The sequence below is a fragment of the Typopeltis vanoorti genome, chromosome 6 (assembly GCF_054136105.1).
Source record: "Typopeltis vanoorti isolate ZY-2024b chromosome 6, IOZ_Tvanoo_1.0, whole genome shotgun sequence".
NCBI lineage: Eukaryota > Metazoa > Arthropoda > Arachnida > Uropygi > Thelyphonidae > Typopeltis > Typopeltis vanoorti.
In genome coordinates this window covers 122,285,869-122,301,618 of record NC_143554.1, presented here as the reverse complement: position 1 = coordinate 122,301,618, position 15,750 = coordinate 122,285,869, and the positions used below count along the sequence as shown (strand labels likewise).

At 36.5% G+C, this 15,750-nt stretch overlaps 1 protein-coding gene across 1 annotated transcript in view; it reads left to right on the top strand.

The window, feature by feature from the left end:
* The window catches only part of LOC150105884 (AP-2 complex subunit alpha-like), a 383,042-nt gene that overhangs the window by 73,052 nt on the left and 294,240 nt on the right, over positions 1 to 15,750 (top strand). Inside the window, exon 6 of the mRNA XM_090393652.1 lies at positions 13,285 to 13,414. Within this exon, the coding sequence (XP_090249778.1) occupies positions 13,285 to 13,414 (130 nt within the window). The remainder of the gene's footprint in view (positions 1 to 13,284; positions 13,415 to 15,750) is intronic.

The following is a 15,750-nucleotide window of genomic DNA, read 5'->3' as shown; positions in this document are numbered from 1 at the left end:
TTTCAAATTGTTTTCATTTATTACTCTGCATAGGTGGTTTGACAAAATTTCAGCAGTTTCGCCCTCAATGGATTCTAAATTTAAAATTTTTACTTGAATGCCCTTGGTAACATTATAATACCTTACTAGTATTGGATACAATTTGGTTTCATTATGATTTGATGCATCAGATAAAACTGTTACAAATGCTGCATTTTTCAAGTCTTCTGCAAGTATTTTATCACAGTAATTTTTAAATACTGATTTAATAATAGCCTCACATTTTGTCCTGGCACATGAAAATTTAGCATTGTGAAACTTTTTCAATAATTTAGTTGTACAATCCATACTACGAAAACTTTGAGTATGAATTATGGTATGAAATGCAAATGTTCCCTCCATTACAGCTAACTGTTTTTCATCTTCAGAATAATTAGAAGTTTTAAAAAAATAGATTACTTTACTACTGGAAGCTGATGCATCTAATGATTGCTTATGTTTGTTGGTGTTCAAGTGTTTCATTATAGCTGCTCTGCCTCCAACTGCAATACACAATTCTCCTCTACAAATATTGCAGAAAACAATGTTGTCTCTCTTTGATATGAGGAGTGGAAATTCCTTTTTCAATTGATCGTTGAAATGGCATTTCCTCTTTCTTGATTTTTCCATCCCTTAAATGAAATTAAAAATAAAATATAGAGCCACATGAACGATGCAAGCACATTATGAATAAATAAAATTTATAATTAAAACTAAAACTTTAATAACAAAAGCGATAAAACTTTACTAAATCTATATTTAAATTATTTTACACTTGTGTTGAAAACAGGGTTGTATAAAATTGAATTAATGAATTAATAAAATGTGAATTGTACTTACCTGAGTATAATATTCACTGAGAAAGAAATAATTTCGTATGTCCGTTAGAAATAAACACGAAGTATAATATAGAGATAAAGTAAACAAAGTGAAGTGCGCAATGGTGCGAGACATGCACCATTTCATAATCACGTCTTTCCGAACTGTACCGTCACATGACACGTAACAGTTTAGCGCAGCATCTCTGAATACAGAGATTAACAGATTAGTTTTAAAATATCGAAAAGGAGGACAGGTAGGAGGACAATTTTCGAGAAAGGACAGAACCTACAAAAGAAGGACTGTCCTTCCTAAAAGAGGACGATTGGTCACCTTAACATAAATAATATATTTAACTTATTTTGAGCACAGTAAAAACTAAATAAAAAAAAAAAAAAAAAATTGGCCACCACATGAAATTCCAGTTTTCAGCTTGGCAATGAACGTGTTAATAACCACTCATTGACTTCCTCCAGCTTTTATTGCATTTCTTCTTTAACCACAAAGAGATTCACTCCCTCTGCTCACCTTATCCACACCACTCCAGATGTGTATATAAATGCCTTGAATCTCACATCTGGTTACTTTCTTTTTTGTTTCTGTCAAACCCACTAATTAATACCATTTAAGTTTTTATTTTAGTTACCCTCTTTGAAAATTTCCTCTGATTTTTGAGTGAAATTGTCTGTTTCATGTTCCAAATCTGAAAGATCCAGTTTGTAGGCAATTTTGCTTCTGAAATTCTGTCTAGTCCATTTTTCTTTTGGGGGATATTTAGCAGTAAGTTTTTTTACAAGAAAAAAAGCCAGTCCTTTGTTCAACCCCAAACCTGGATGACCAGAGTTTTATTCTTAGGATGTATCTTCTCCTGGTCTGTAGGGAACCAATTCCAGATTGTACCAAGACACACAGAGAGGCGAACCTTTATAAATGCTTTCTTCGCCCTGACTATGACTTTAACTAATACAAAGAGAGCTTAGGGAAAGGAAAAACTCCTAGCCCTTGACTACTCTAATAGCATCAGGGTTGGAAGTGACAGGAGTTTGTCGAGAGAGAGAGAGAGAGAGACTAAATAGGAAAGGTTAAAGAAAGGGGTCAGTCTCAAAGTAAGCAGCAGATGAGAACAAACCGAGCTAGAGCCCTAGGGAATGCCACTATAGGGCTATCAAAATGATAGCCCTATTGTTCTGCAAATGCTTATTCAGCATATTTGAACCACCGCACCATATCTGACAGTATCCTCCATCTGCCACCTGGGGAAGGGGATGCACTTTTTACAGATCAGAGTTCTCTGAGAGAGGAACCTATCCATATCAAAAGTATAAGTGGCTAACTGTAAATGCATTTAATCACTGTGTATTAAGACTTAGGTGTTGGTTTAATGGAATGAAAACATTACAAAGTAACAATGAAATGTATATTTAATAGTTTTGAATATTTCATCTGTTATAGAGACATCCGGATACATTACAAAAGTTGTAATAACACACACAATAACAATAAGTGGAAGATGTTAGACTAGAAGACTAAAGTCCTAAATAGGGGGGTATTCTCATAGGTGCTTGTAGCTTGGCTGTTGGGTAGGTGATCTAAGATTAATGTTCTGCAAATCTTGTGAAGTCGTAACACAACTATTTATTTAGATTAGGTTGGTTTTTTTAAATCTGTTGCCAATTTAAATGCATCAAATGTAAAATAAGTCAGTTTACATTTGCTGCATTGAAGTGTACTAGTTTGTTTCTATTTGATTTTGTGCAAAATATCCAAGGTGCATAATAATTGGCTAGACTTATAGTTGTGGTAATAGATGTATTTCTTGTGTTCTTCAAAGATGTTGGCAAATCTTTCAATTTGTCCATAGTATGACATGGAGCCTTGTATATACCTAGAACAGAGAGGTGTGTGGGAGGGGGGAATCGATCTTTAGCAGAGCAGATAAGGGCAATCAGCTTCATTTTAATTTGACATTTGAATTCAGTGCAGAGATTTTTTTTTTTTTTTTTGAACTTCTGGCTGTTTTTTCTGAGGTACTCTAGATTTAGGATACACTTGTGGTAATAGATGTATTTCTTGTGTTCTTCAAAGATGTTGGCAAATCTTTCAATTTGTCCATAGTATGACATGGAGCCTTGTATATACCTAGAACAGAGAGGTGTGTGTGTGTGGGAGGGGGGAATCGATCTTTAGCAGAGCAGATAAGGGCAATCAGCTTCATTTTAATTTGACATTTGAATTCAGTGCAGAGATTTTTTATTTTTTTTTTGAACTTCTGGCTGTTTTTTCTGAGGTACTCTAGATTTAGGATACACTAATAGCATTACTATAATCTGTATGTTGAGAGAGGATGTAAGGTGATGCACAGAACAAGTATTTTTATCTTTTTTGGCATTGCATCCATTGGAAAGAAAGGTATAGTGAATAAATGAGAATTCAACTATGATGTAAGCCTGGTTGAAACAAAGTACATAGCTTGGAGACTCTGTTAACAAAGATTTTTATGATACCATATAGTTTGGGGGCATGTGTTGGGTGTGGAGAGGTATAATGGAAAAGTTTGTGTATGTATGTATGGATAGTTATCTGTAAACTGAAAAAGAAAGAATGCTGTTGGGAAGACAGGTGATTAGTGTCTAGAAAAGATAGATGATTGTTATTTTCTTTTTCTATGGTGAACATGGATTATGAAGTGTATGCTCTTGAGGAAGAGGGAAAGAGTCTAATATGTCTGAACCGTGTGCCGAAATGGAGAACGCAGAATCAAGAGTAGTTTTTCAAAATGTTATATATAGAAATTGACTAGAGGAGAGAGAGAGAGAGAGAGCAGGGCTTGTGACTGTACCCTCTATCTGTTTATGTATGGTGTCCTTTCAAGTGTGTAAGAATACAGTCTTATATATGAAGTTTTATATTTCTGGATTCTTACAAAAAGAAGGGGGGGTAAGTATGCATCATCAAAATAAAGTAACCTACCTTTAACTTTTGATGCATTACTCTCATGTAGATTAACTGTATAGTAGTGATAGCATATGTGCATGATCACATGATAGGAGACCATGTAAGTGCTCCTCAGGCAGCAAAGAGGATGTAAGTGATTGGCACCAAAAAAGGCTAGACACAGCAGAGTTGTCATTGACAAGAGAAATTGTTGTTGACACATACAAAAAGGAGTATTCGACCAACAGTTGTCATTGGCATAGCAGAGAAGAGTTTGAGCATGGTGGAAAGATTGTACTGGGCATGGCAGAGTACATTGGATGTAAATACACAGCACAGTAGCTGCAGAATGAGAAAGGAAGTTGGGAAAATAAAGTAAACAAACTCATACCCAGATATTAACTTCAAAATGATGAATTAGAAATGATATATCTGTGAAGTCTATGAAGGTAAAAGTCATATGTGACATTTGGTAATTAGAGTACTTGGGAGCAAGTGAACTGCAAGATAGAGAACTTAGTGAAACATGGCAAGTGGGTGGGAAAAGGTGAAACAGAGTATAAGACTTCAATGTTAAGAATTTCCTTAAAAATAGTTGTGATAAGAATATTTCCCGAGAATCCACGAAAGCCAGCAAACTGTGGAGAAATCTATATAGTTTTCTGATGGCAGACAAATGTTCTTGAAAATGAAGTGTTGTCAGTTTGACTGTAATCGAGGTCTTTCTAGAGATTGTGCATGAACCACACTCCTGCTTAGGAGGAATTCCATCTCCTGTTATACAGTTTTAGTAAATTTTTTTGATGCACCCTGTATTAATTGAGGCAAGCTGCAATATTGCTTGTATATTGAAGAATGAAAACAATATAATTATTGTATAGGAACATTAAGATTTGATGTTTAGAACTTCAGCAAGTAATGATCTTGCATAGTGAAGTATGATGTTTAGAACTTTAGCAAGTAATGATCTTGCATAGTGAAGTATGGACTGTGTTTAAATGTGTTTGTGTTGTGAACTCAGTTGTGAAAAACTTAACCTTGAGTTGTTAGGACTTAAGTAAGGACTCCAATCTTAGAAGTTTGATATTAAGATTAGGGCTAATAAGTTAGCCAAACTAATGAATACTTCTAATTCTTTATTAGTGCTTGCAAATGCTAAAATTTAATGCACATCATAGACATTAATAAAAGGGAGAGGTAGAAGATGTCTGTTTGGCTACTTAAAAGGTGATAGTCAGTTGCATCTGCTGTTGGATAGAGAGGTTTATTAAGTTTATGAATTTGTACAATGTATGTTGGGCGGGGCTGACTTAAAAGATTTTTAACTAATTCAGTGAGCAAGATGTGACATTTTTAAGAAGTCTTTAATGTATTTTTTTTTTTTGATGGGGGGGGGGGAGAATTGATGAATTGTAAAGTAGAAGTTTGTAATGGCATGATCTCTGAGTAATACATTCAGTTTTTGATTTTGCAGGATGCTGCAATAAAAATCATTTCCCTCCCCTCTGTTCCAGGTATATATGCAATGTTCCTTGGTCTTGCAACTTGTCATATTAAATTGTCATATTAACGGCATTGTAAATTTATATTACTGTTATTTGTTTTTGTACTTGTTCAAAACTTATACTCGATATTTCAATTTATTTATCTTAACATCTTAACTTAACAGTCATAACTCCGAGTTCTTAATATGTTGCTTGATTTAGACTCTTATTTTAATTCTCTCATACAACTTTAATCCACCCCCTTATCTCAAGGCCGTAATTATGATTCTTCATGTGCACAAAACTTTAGAACTAAGAAATTGCCTCTGGCTAGAGCCAGTTTCTTTGTCTGAACTGCTGGCGTTTTTTCTAAATTGAATTCTGAAAATTTATTTGATTATCGATTGCACTATCAAAATTCATAGATAGGAGTTGAATATCCTTCCAAAGAAAAACACTCAGCAAAGCATGGTACTTTCCTCTCTTACTTATTACTAAATCTAGCAAACCAAAATTTCTATCTATCAGTCGTGGCTACTCAATACTCTAGGTCACACAGATTCGATTTTTATAAGCAGTGCATTGGTGTGCAGGAATCAGGCAAATTATTTGATAAACAAAACAATTTATTCATGCTAATTGAAAGTACACTAAAAGTTAACGCTAAACATTCAAAACCTCTCAGGCTCTATACCTTTCATCAATATTAGCTTGGATTCGAATTAATCAACCTAGCTTTACATTTCTCCTTTAAACAAATTGACTAATGCACTAATTATTCCTACGAATTATTCATACACTAAAACAGACTTGTGCATACTACATCATATTTCAACTCAGACATCAAATTATACCATGCACTCTAAACCGTTAGATGTATCAATTCTGTCTTAACACACATAACTCAGCAGGATATTTTACAAAATTTTAACTCGCGATCTAGAGTCCTTATTACTGTTCTTAACTCTAACAAAATTTCAATACAATAGTAATCTCTGCGACAAATTTCATGTCTAGAAAATTCCTATACAAAGCTTTACTTTTTAGTCATCTAGCCCGCAATAGTAGATCCTTAAGATCGTTATCGTCATCTTTTATCTTCCGACATAGCTCACTACCGGGTTGCTTTTACGATATCAAAGACATTTCATCAACGGAGACCTTTAGGAAACTTGGTGGCTGGAATTCCGGAACTGACCGTCGTTACTGCATAATCAAGCCTTCTATTCTTCTGGATGTCTGATGGCAGAACATGGATCTGCGACCTTGAATCTGCAAGACACACTGGAATTCCTTGCATCTAGGACTGGAACCGAGAGATGGAACAGCGTATGGGTAGAGGTGATGACAAAAATCAAAAAGTGCATGCCTAAGCGCCACAAGCCACCATTGACAAAGAGCCTTCTCAACTACCTGTGGGAAAAGGAGCCTCGATCTATCGATCCTTCACCTTTTCATTCTCTTCCTTCGACCTTGGAACTGCCACCGATTCATTCCCCCAGATTTTTCTTTGAAGGGCTTTCCCAGCCACCTTGATGTCACCGCATTAAGGTGGGAAACCCTATGAATACTTGACCTTCGCGATAGTGATTGCCTTAGGTCATAAGTTGATCCGTCTGGAATATTTCTTTGTCTGGAACTTTCCTTTGTTACAATTAAATTTACACTTAACTTTCTTTGTTCTTTACAGAAATTTGGCAGTCACGATATTTAACAGTTTACTCTAACTCATTTCCATACTATATAAACATAAAAAAATTGCTAATTAACCACAAGTATGTTGTATGGATTTACGTTCTCTAGTAAAATCGGTATATAAGGAATTTTTTTACAAAAATCCTTCTATACAAGATTTTACAGCCCTATGGTCAGTCAGGTCTAGGATCATGCCTTGGATACTTGCACAGAACTTCTAGTGCTTCACTCCAGCAAATGTGAACTTGAAAGATTTTTTGGAATCAGCAACAAATTTAAAATACCAACTAAATCTAAAATATGGTTGTGTTTAACTTCTCAAGATTTGAGAAACATAATTTTTAGCCCCCTGGCCAACATCAACGCTAGCTGCCAGAACCTATATCATGTATTATTATTCAGACCTCCATGGAGTCAAAAGACTCATCGTGGGAGGTCCTCTCTAAGAAACACAAGTCTGTCAAGACTCGTCGAGGGAGGTTCCTCCTAGGAAACACACAGTCTATCATACCACTCCTTAAACGCATTGACTGTTCTTGCTGTCACCACTCCATCAGGCAATGCATTCCATGGTTCAACCATCCTCTATGCAAAGAAACCACTCCTCACCCTCTTTCTCACAGTTTCCTTTCATAACTTCCAGGGATGGCCCCTTGTCAAGACTCCTTCCTGCTGTTCAATCAAGCGAAAGAACTCCCCAGTGTCAACCCTGTAACCACCTCCCAACAGTTTAAAAGTCCCAATCATATCACCTCTCCTTCTTCTATCCACCAAACTCTGCAGTCCCTCAGCTGATCCTCATAACTAACATTGTACAGTCCTGAAGCTGTCTTTGTTATCTGCCTCTGTACTCTTTCCACAGTTAATTTATCCCCTTCAAATCCGGAGGACCAGATCTGAGAACAGTAGTCTAAGTGTGGTCTGATCAGAGTCTTATACAACGGAATGATAACCCCTTTTATCTCTGCAGGTCAGTGTCTTTTTCATTACTGCAGCAATCCCTTGTGTTACCTTCACTATCTTTGCAATATGCCCCCCTAAATTTCAGGTTTCTATCCATCATCAACCCCAGATCTCTTGTCTCCCCTACTTCCTATAGTTTAACTCCTCCCATAGAGTATGCAGCATCCAATCGATGTGTCCCAGACTTCAAGACCTTACATTTTGCTGCATTAAACTGACCCCTTCCCCCCATTCATTTGCCCATCTATCTAGCTTATTCAAATCCTCTTGCACTACTACATCTGCACTATTACTGATAACCCTTCCCAGCTTCGCATCATCTGCAAACAACTGAATATCCCCTTGCAATCCGCGGACAATGTCATTGATATAAAGGTTAAACAATATAGGTCCCAGTACTGAGCCCTGTGGAACCCCACTTGTAACCTTCTGCCTCTTTGATATTGCTCCACCATACACAACTCTCTGTTACCTATCAGACAGCCAATCCTGAATCCAGTTGACCAATCTCACATTCAGACCCATGTGCTGCAACTTTAATATCACATTATCAGTAGCACCCTGTCAAATGCCTTTGCTAAGTCTAGGAAAATGGCAGTATATGCCTTTCCCTCATCTAATGCTTTTGTAACTTTATCATAAAAGGCTAGCATATTGCTAAAACAAGAGCGCCTCTTCACAAATCCATGTTGACTCTCACAGATAACATAACCCTCATCTGCCCAATGCTGTATACGGTCCCTCACTAATTTCTTCAAGATCTTACTAACTACTGATGACACACAAACTGGCCTATAATTAGCCACTTCCAGTCTGCTACCACCCTTATGCAATGGCACTATCTTATTTTCCTTCCATTTCATGGGCACCTTTCCTGCAGCCAGACTTTCATTGAAAAGCCAGGTCAGAGGCGCTGTCAGTTCCCTAGCACATTCTCTCAAAACTCATGGTGAAATGCCATCTAGTCCCACAGCTTTACTGACATCCAGAGTACTCAGTATTTGGAACACACACTCTCCTCCTGCACCTTTAAACCTCGAACCTGCCCTATCCCTCTAGTATTCAAATTGACTCCTCCAGGATGAAATACTCTAATAAATTGTTCATTGAACAATTCCACTATATCCTCTGCATCAGTCACTCTATTCCCATTTTTATCCACAATGTCATTCTTCCACAGTCATTTCTCCTTCTGCTGGTCACATAGCTAAAAAATTCCCTAGGATTTTCCTTGGATCTAAGGGCCAATCTTTTCTCATATTCCAGTTTCACCTTTCTTACCACCTGCCTCCTTATATCTCTTCCATAGCCTCTTTTTCGCATGCAGTTCCTGTTTAATATTGTTTGTTGTCCACTTTACTCCAAATTGTGTCCTCTTCTTCACTCGTGAATACAGCTTACCATTGCTGATAACAAATATTCCTTCACAATTTCCCAAGCACTAATGATATCCCAGCCTTCCAATTCCTCCATGAAACTTCTCCAAGTTGACGTCTAAGACTATTATATTCACCTGCTTTATAATTCCACATACGTTCCCGTCTCTTTGATACTCTTGCATGTCTATTCATTTTCCAAATCAAAACCATATGGTCACTCTCTCCAACTGGTGGGAGAGATGTTATCTCAGTTATTATCAACTCTTCTGATGCTATAACCAAATCCAAAACTTTTGAACCTCTTGTTCCCTCTGTCACATGTTGCCTAAGACATTTGTCCTTCAAGAATTCTAGAAATTCCATTCCCTTATTGCTACATGTATCTTCCTCTCCCCAGTTTATACTGCTGTAGTTAAAATCTCCCATAACAATCATTCTTCTTGTACTTGCCACGCTAAACTGTCTCAACATTTCCTGGTTCCCCCACCATCTGTAGCAACACCCCACTAAATATCCTGTCTTGCTCACCTCCACCTCACACCATATGCTTTCAAAATCATTAGTTTTTTCAAAATCATCAATTCCTCTCCCTTATTCGAAATACTCCTGGCATTAGTATAAAGCATAAAAATGCCATTGTTTCTATACCCTGCATTATCCCCTCTAGACTCCACTGGGCTCAGTGTTACCCGATGTTGTTTCCCTTCTCCCAAGTACCCATTCCCACAAGAAGCCACCCCTTGCTACCATCCACACTGGGACACACTGACTCATTCAGAATAGCAATCTCTCCAGATGCCTATGTCCTTCTTCATTCAAATGCAAGCAGTCTCTTGCATACAATTCCTCTCTGTTCTCAAACGCACTCCAAGCATCCACATATTCCAATCCTCTCTTCTGACACATTCTCGCTATTATGCCATTCAATATCACTGCTCTTCTGCTCAGTTCGACACTATCTTTCCTCTCTGTGTCTTCTTTTGTATACCCTAAAGCAAGAATCTCGTATCTCTCACTGCCTTACTTACATTACCACTCAAGTCATTTGTTCCTACCATCACAATCATCTCATCAACCCTTTCACCTCTCTTAATTGACATAGCCATATTTTCTATTGTTCCTCCTGGCAAACACTCCTCATGCATCCCATCTTGAACACCACGGATAATTGAGTCCCCATACATTACACCTCTTACCACCCTATTCCTCGATTGCTCACATGCATCCTTCACTCTCTCTCCTGTAACACTTTCTCTCTGTGCTCCCCTACTTACCTGCCTTCCTGACATCACTGTATCCCTAGTCCCTGTGCTCCCTTGCATTCCTCTTATTCCCTTTCTCTCCTGCTGTTTCCATTCTTTTCTCTTCTATCATACCTATATCTGACACTCATTCCCTCTCTTCCACTTATCCTATTCTCACCTCTTCTATCATTCATACAACTCTCTCTTATTCCCTCTCTTCTACTGTTTTCATTCTCTCCTCTTCTATCACTCCCATAACTCTCTCATTCCCTCTCTTATACTGTTCCTATTCTCTCTTCTTCTACCATTCCCATAACTCTCTCTCACTCCTACTCTAATTCGACTTGCATTCGTCTCTTCTATTCGCCTAATCTCATCTTTCACACTTCTCATCTCATTCTCCAGACATTCCACCTGATCTTTCAGCTCATCTTTCTCTGTAAGTTAACCAGTCTTGTTTGCCATTCATCCTCCCAATTGAAACCATCTTCTAAAACTTCAGAATCATTCAACCTTTCCATACTCCCCACTCTTATTATTTTATTCATACTTCTCTCATCCCTTTATCATACCAGTCATCTCTCTATGTGGAGAATCTCCTGTCTCTGACCCAACGAGGTCAGTTATAGTCTCAATGAGGTAATTTCTAAATCACCAAGTTCCTCCCATTGCCTGAATTTTGCGCATATACGTTTTCCCCCCTTCTCTCTCCTGCCACATATACAACCGCCAGGTCACATACATTCCGCAAGTCCCGCATGCTACAAAATCCTGTATGATATCGCGCAAAATGGAGTCCTTAAATGGGGGGAGGGATGCCATTTGCAATTTTAACTGCTGCTGCCGCCATTATTCAAAATAGTGTCACTAATTAGTGTCAAAAAAATAAATGCTAAATAAATATTAGGGAGTATAACTATAAGAAAAAGTACAAACAATTACAAACAGAACATTTAAGTACACTGGATATAAATAAATAAAATGAAATAACTAAATAATGAAAATTTATCCTTCGTCTTGTCTTCCACCGTTATTCAATTCCAACCCCATCTTATCTGTAACCAAAATACACAATATCGTGACAACAATTAACTTCAGAAAAACAACTACTGAAGGACACTTGTATTCCAGAAAACATTTAGCACTACAAAAACGTAGACAAACGGACCGATTAAAAAGCACTTTCTTCAGCACAGCTCAAATTCCCCGCCACGTGCTACAGGTGCAGATGTGTATATTGCCATGCATTATGGGAAGGGTCACCACTCAGTGTGATTTCAACCTTTGCTGAGAGTTAATTAGTGCTGAACTCATATTTTCCATATATGAGTAGTCAAATGTGTATCACCATATTATTATTATCAGATATACCAATGAATTCAATAAACAAGTTCTGAACCAAGAATTTGAAATTATTAACTAAACATTTTTAAAAAACGGCTACAATAAAAAAAAGTTCACAAGATCCTCCATCAAAATGTCATTAAAAGCAAAAAAGATTACAAGAATGCCATACCCTACATTAGGGGCATTTTGAAAACAATAGATAGAACACTGCTTAAATGCAACATTAAGGCAGCCTTCAAATCCCTAGCAAAATTAAGAAATTTACTTAGCTTCTCCAGAGAACTCCTCTTCCATACCTTGCCTGCCCACGGGTTTACAAAATGTGTACCTGTAACCTACCTTACATAGGGAAAACAGGATGCACTGTCCCAATCAGAAAAGATGAACATAAATGCCACAGTGAATATCTCCACTATGGTAAAACAGGCCTATCAGACCTTGCACTCCAAACATGGCACAAAATTGACTGAAAAGGCACCAAGTCCCTACTGCACCAAAACCTGGTTTGTAAGATAATTCAAAGACGCTTGTGAAATGCTGAAACATCATCCAAATCTGAACAGACATGATGGATTAATTATTTCAAGAATGTGGAGGACCCATCTTCAACCCATATAGCAACCTAAACAACCTCAGACAGAAGAAAATCTCAGTATAAGAAGACTTTAGAAATTGTTTATTTAATGTAGTTCTGTTTTTTTTTTTCTTTTTTCTCTCACTAGAGGTCAGACTAGGATAAATGATTAACAAACATTTAGATTCATCTTACTTTTGTAAAGTACAGCATCATGCAGCTTTTAGATACATTACATACATATGTAATGTATCCATTACATTTGTTTCTTGTTTCTTGCTTAATGTTAAGTAACATTAATTAACATTTATGGAGACACAACGCACATGTGTTGTGTCTCCATAAATTCTTCACTATGAATACTGCCCACCATTGTAACCATAAAAGAAAGAATATAGGTTGGAATGTAGATTGTGGATATGTTAGAGACCTACAAAGTTGTGAAGGATCATATGGGATACCAGTCAATGGAATTTTTCATTTTATGTAAGGAGGAGAAAGGATAATTGCAGTCATGAAATGAGAGCTAGATTTTTCTCTCAAAGAGAGGGGTGTGTGATTTGAATGGCTAGACTTTGGAGGTGGCCAATGTATTTAGTATGAACAAATTTAAGAAAAGGTATGAGAGCTGATGTGGGTGATTTGGTCTCTCTTGATAAGTTCCTGATACCCTGGTGGTGATAATAGTAATAATAATAGTAATAATATTCCTATGGAAATTTGCATTAGCTGGCATTTTTATTATTTTAAACAGTAACACTATTTCTATTTTAAAATAATAATTAACTTTTTTTTTTCTTTTCTGTTTTATTTATTTGTAATTTAAGTGATACCATCGATGTGGTAAAGCAAAGCGCTGCCCTCTGTTTGCTGAGGCTTTTTCGTTCTTTACCTGAAATCATACCCACTGGTGAGTGGACTTCTAGAATTATTCATCTGTTAAATGATCAACATATGGTAAGTTACTGTAGTATTTTGATTACTGAAATTTATTAATATGCATGTAGAAATTTTTTTTTGCTTTGTTAAAACTTAAACTTGCCAACATAATATTCATGTTTATTCTTTTATTCAAGTGTATGCAAACAAAGTTTGCATGTTGAAGTATCTTCATGACTGGCTACTTGTATATTGTGCTGAAAGTTTATTTTTCACTTGGTTAGAGTATAATAAATTTAGTTTAATCCTTTATCCAAGTGTTAGCAAACAAAGTTTGCACCTGAAAGTATCTTCAGGACTGGGGTAAGGTGGTACAACACTAGGGCAACTCGTTGCACAGGTGGAGCAAGCTACCACCTTACCCCAGTTCTGAAGATACTTTCAGGTGCAAACTTTGTTTGCTCACACTTGGATAAAGGATTAAACTAAATTTATTATACTCTAACCAAGTGAAAAATAAACTTTCAACATCTTTCTCTAAATCCAGAGTAATTTATTAAAAAAAAAAAGGGTTGCACACCATTTGGCAAATCCTATAGGTAGAGATGACCTGCGAATACCTAACCTGGTATCTCAGCTTGGGCCTGGCTCCCACTGAAGAGACCTCAATAAAGGTCGAAACTAGTCTGGGTAGTGGCCCTTCCCTTAATGCATAACATGAGACATACCCACAAGGAGATTTGTTTTGCATTATAGGAGATACTGAGACAGGAGTGTTGGTAACTTGCTCCACCTTTGCAACAAGCTGCCCTGGTGTTGTACCACCTTACCCCAGACCTGAAGATACTTTCAGGCGCAAACTTTGTTTGCTCACACTTGGATAAAGGATTAAACTAAATTTATTATATGTTTATTGTGCTACTAGAGGCTAAATGACTTCACATTAAATAATTGCCTTAGTATTAATATTATTAATGTGCAGTTTAAATAAGTATTTCTGAAGAAATGGCCAATCAGTTTAATCAAATCAGTAAAGTTTAAATTTTCTTTGGTAAAAATACCTTTTGAAAGTGATATACATTTTATATTCATAGAGAGATAATTTAAGAAGGTGACATGAGGTATGCTTTTCATATGCATAGTATGATCAATTTATTAATGTATACTTGACATTTTCTCATGCAAAAATAATCTGATTATTCATGGCTAAATTTTCTGAAATTGAATAAAAGATATCTGTAATTTTAACCAAATACAAGAAGCTGAAGCTTTGATAATAGTAGTGTTATTGATGGTATACATTTCTTCCTCTGCTATTGACTTGAAGTTTTTTAGTATATACCACTGTAATTTCATGGTGATATGTTTCTATTCTAGACTGTCTTTTTTATTATATCATCATCAAATTCCTGCCATGTACCCACAAGGGGTGTACAGGATATGACAGTACTACATGAAAAAATGATATCATTACTAACTTCCTATCTACAATTTACTTCCAAATCAGTCTGTTACTTGTCAAGACTCCAACATTATCAGATCTTATGTTTCTATCGTCTAAGGCACTTTGTACCGTATCAATCCATCTATATCTTGGTCTTCCTCTGGGTCGTTTTGCTGCCAACCTGGCAGAGAACACTTGTTTTGCTAATCTTTCCTCGCCCATTCTGTTTAGGTGACCATACCACCTGAGATTAGCTCTGCTAACGCATTTCCTGGATGCTGACAATGTCAAGTTCTTTCCTAATATCCTCGTTTTTAATATGATATTGCCATTGATGCCATCTGTTCACACCTATAATCTTTCTCAGGACTCTCATGTCTGCGGTCTCTAGTCTTTGGTCAAGTGTTTTACTTCTGACCCAGCTCTCAGATCCATAAGTTAAAACTGGTTTGAACACTGTTTTGTATACAGCTAATTTAGTGTTCTGACTAATTTCTCTCTTATTCCAAATGAATTTATTCAATTGACTTCCCACCATACCAGCTTTGCTGATTCTGTTGTCTATTTCTATATTTAATTTACCATCTTCAGTAAAAATTGTGCATAAGTAGCTGAAATGTTTTACTTGTTCCACAGGTTCTCCATTCCCAATACAGTTGACATTTTCAATGATTCTGACTATTTTCATTGTCTTTGTCTTTTAATTCTGACCTTCATACCATATCTATTACAATAGTTATTCAATTTAGTCAGAGAATCTTGCAGACTTGTAGCAGATCTATTTAGAAGTATAACATCATCCCCATAAAGCAAAGAGCTGACGTTAACATCTCCAATTTTGGTATCATGTTTAATACCACTTTCCTTTATAATGTGATCCATATAGATAATGAATAACAGAGGGGATAATGTACATCCTTGTCTCACACCAGATTTAACATTAAACCATCTTCCTGTACTTCCTTCAATT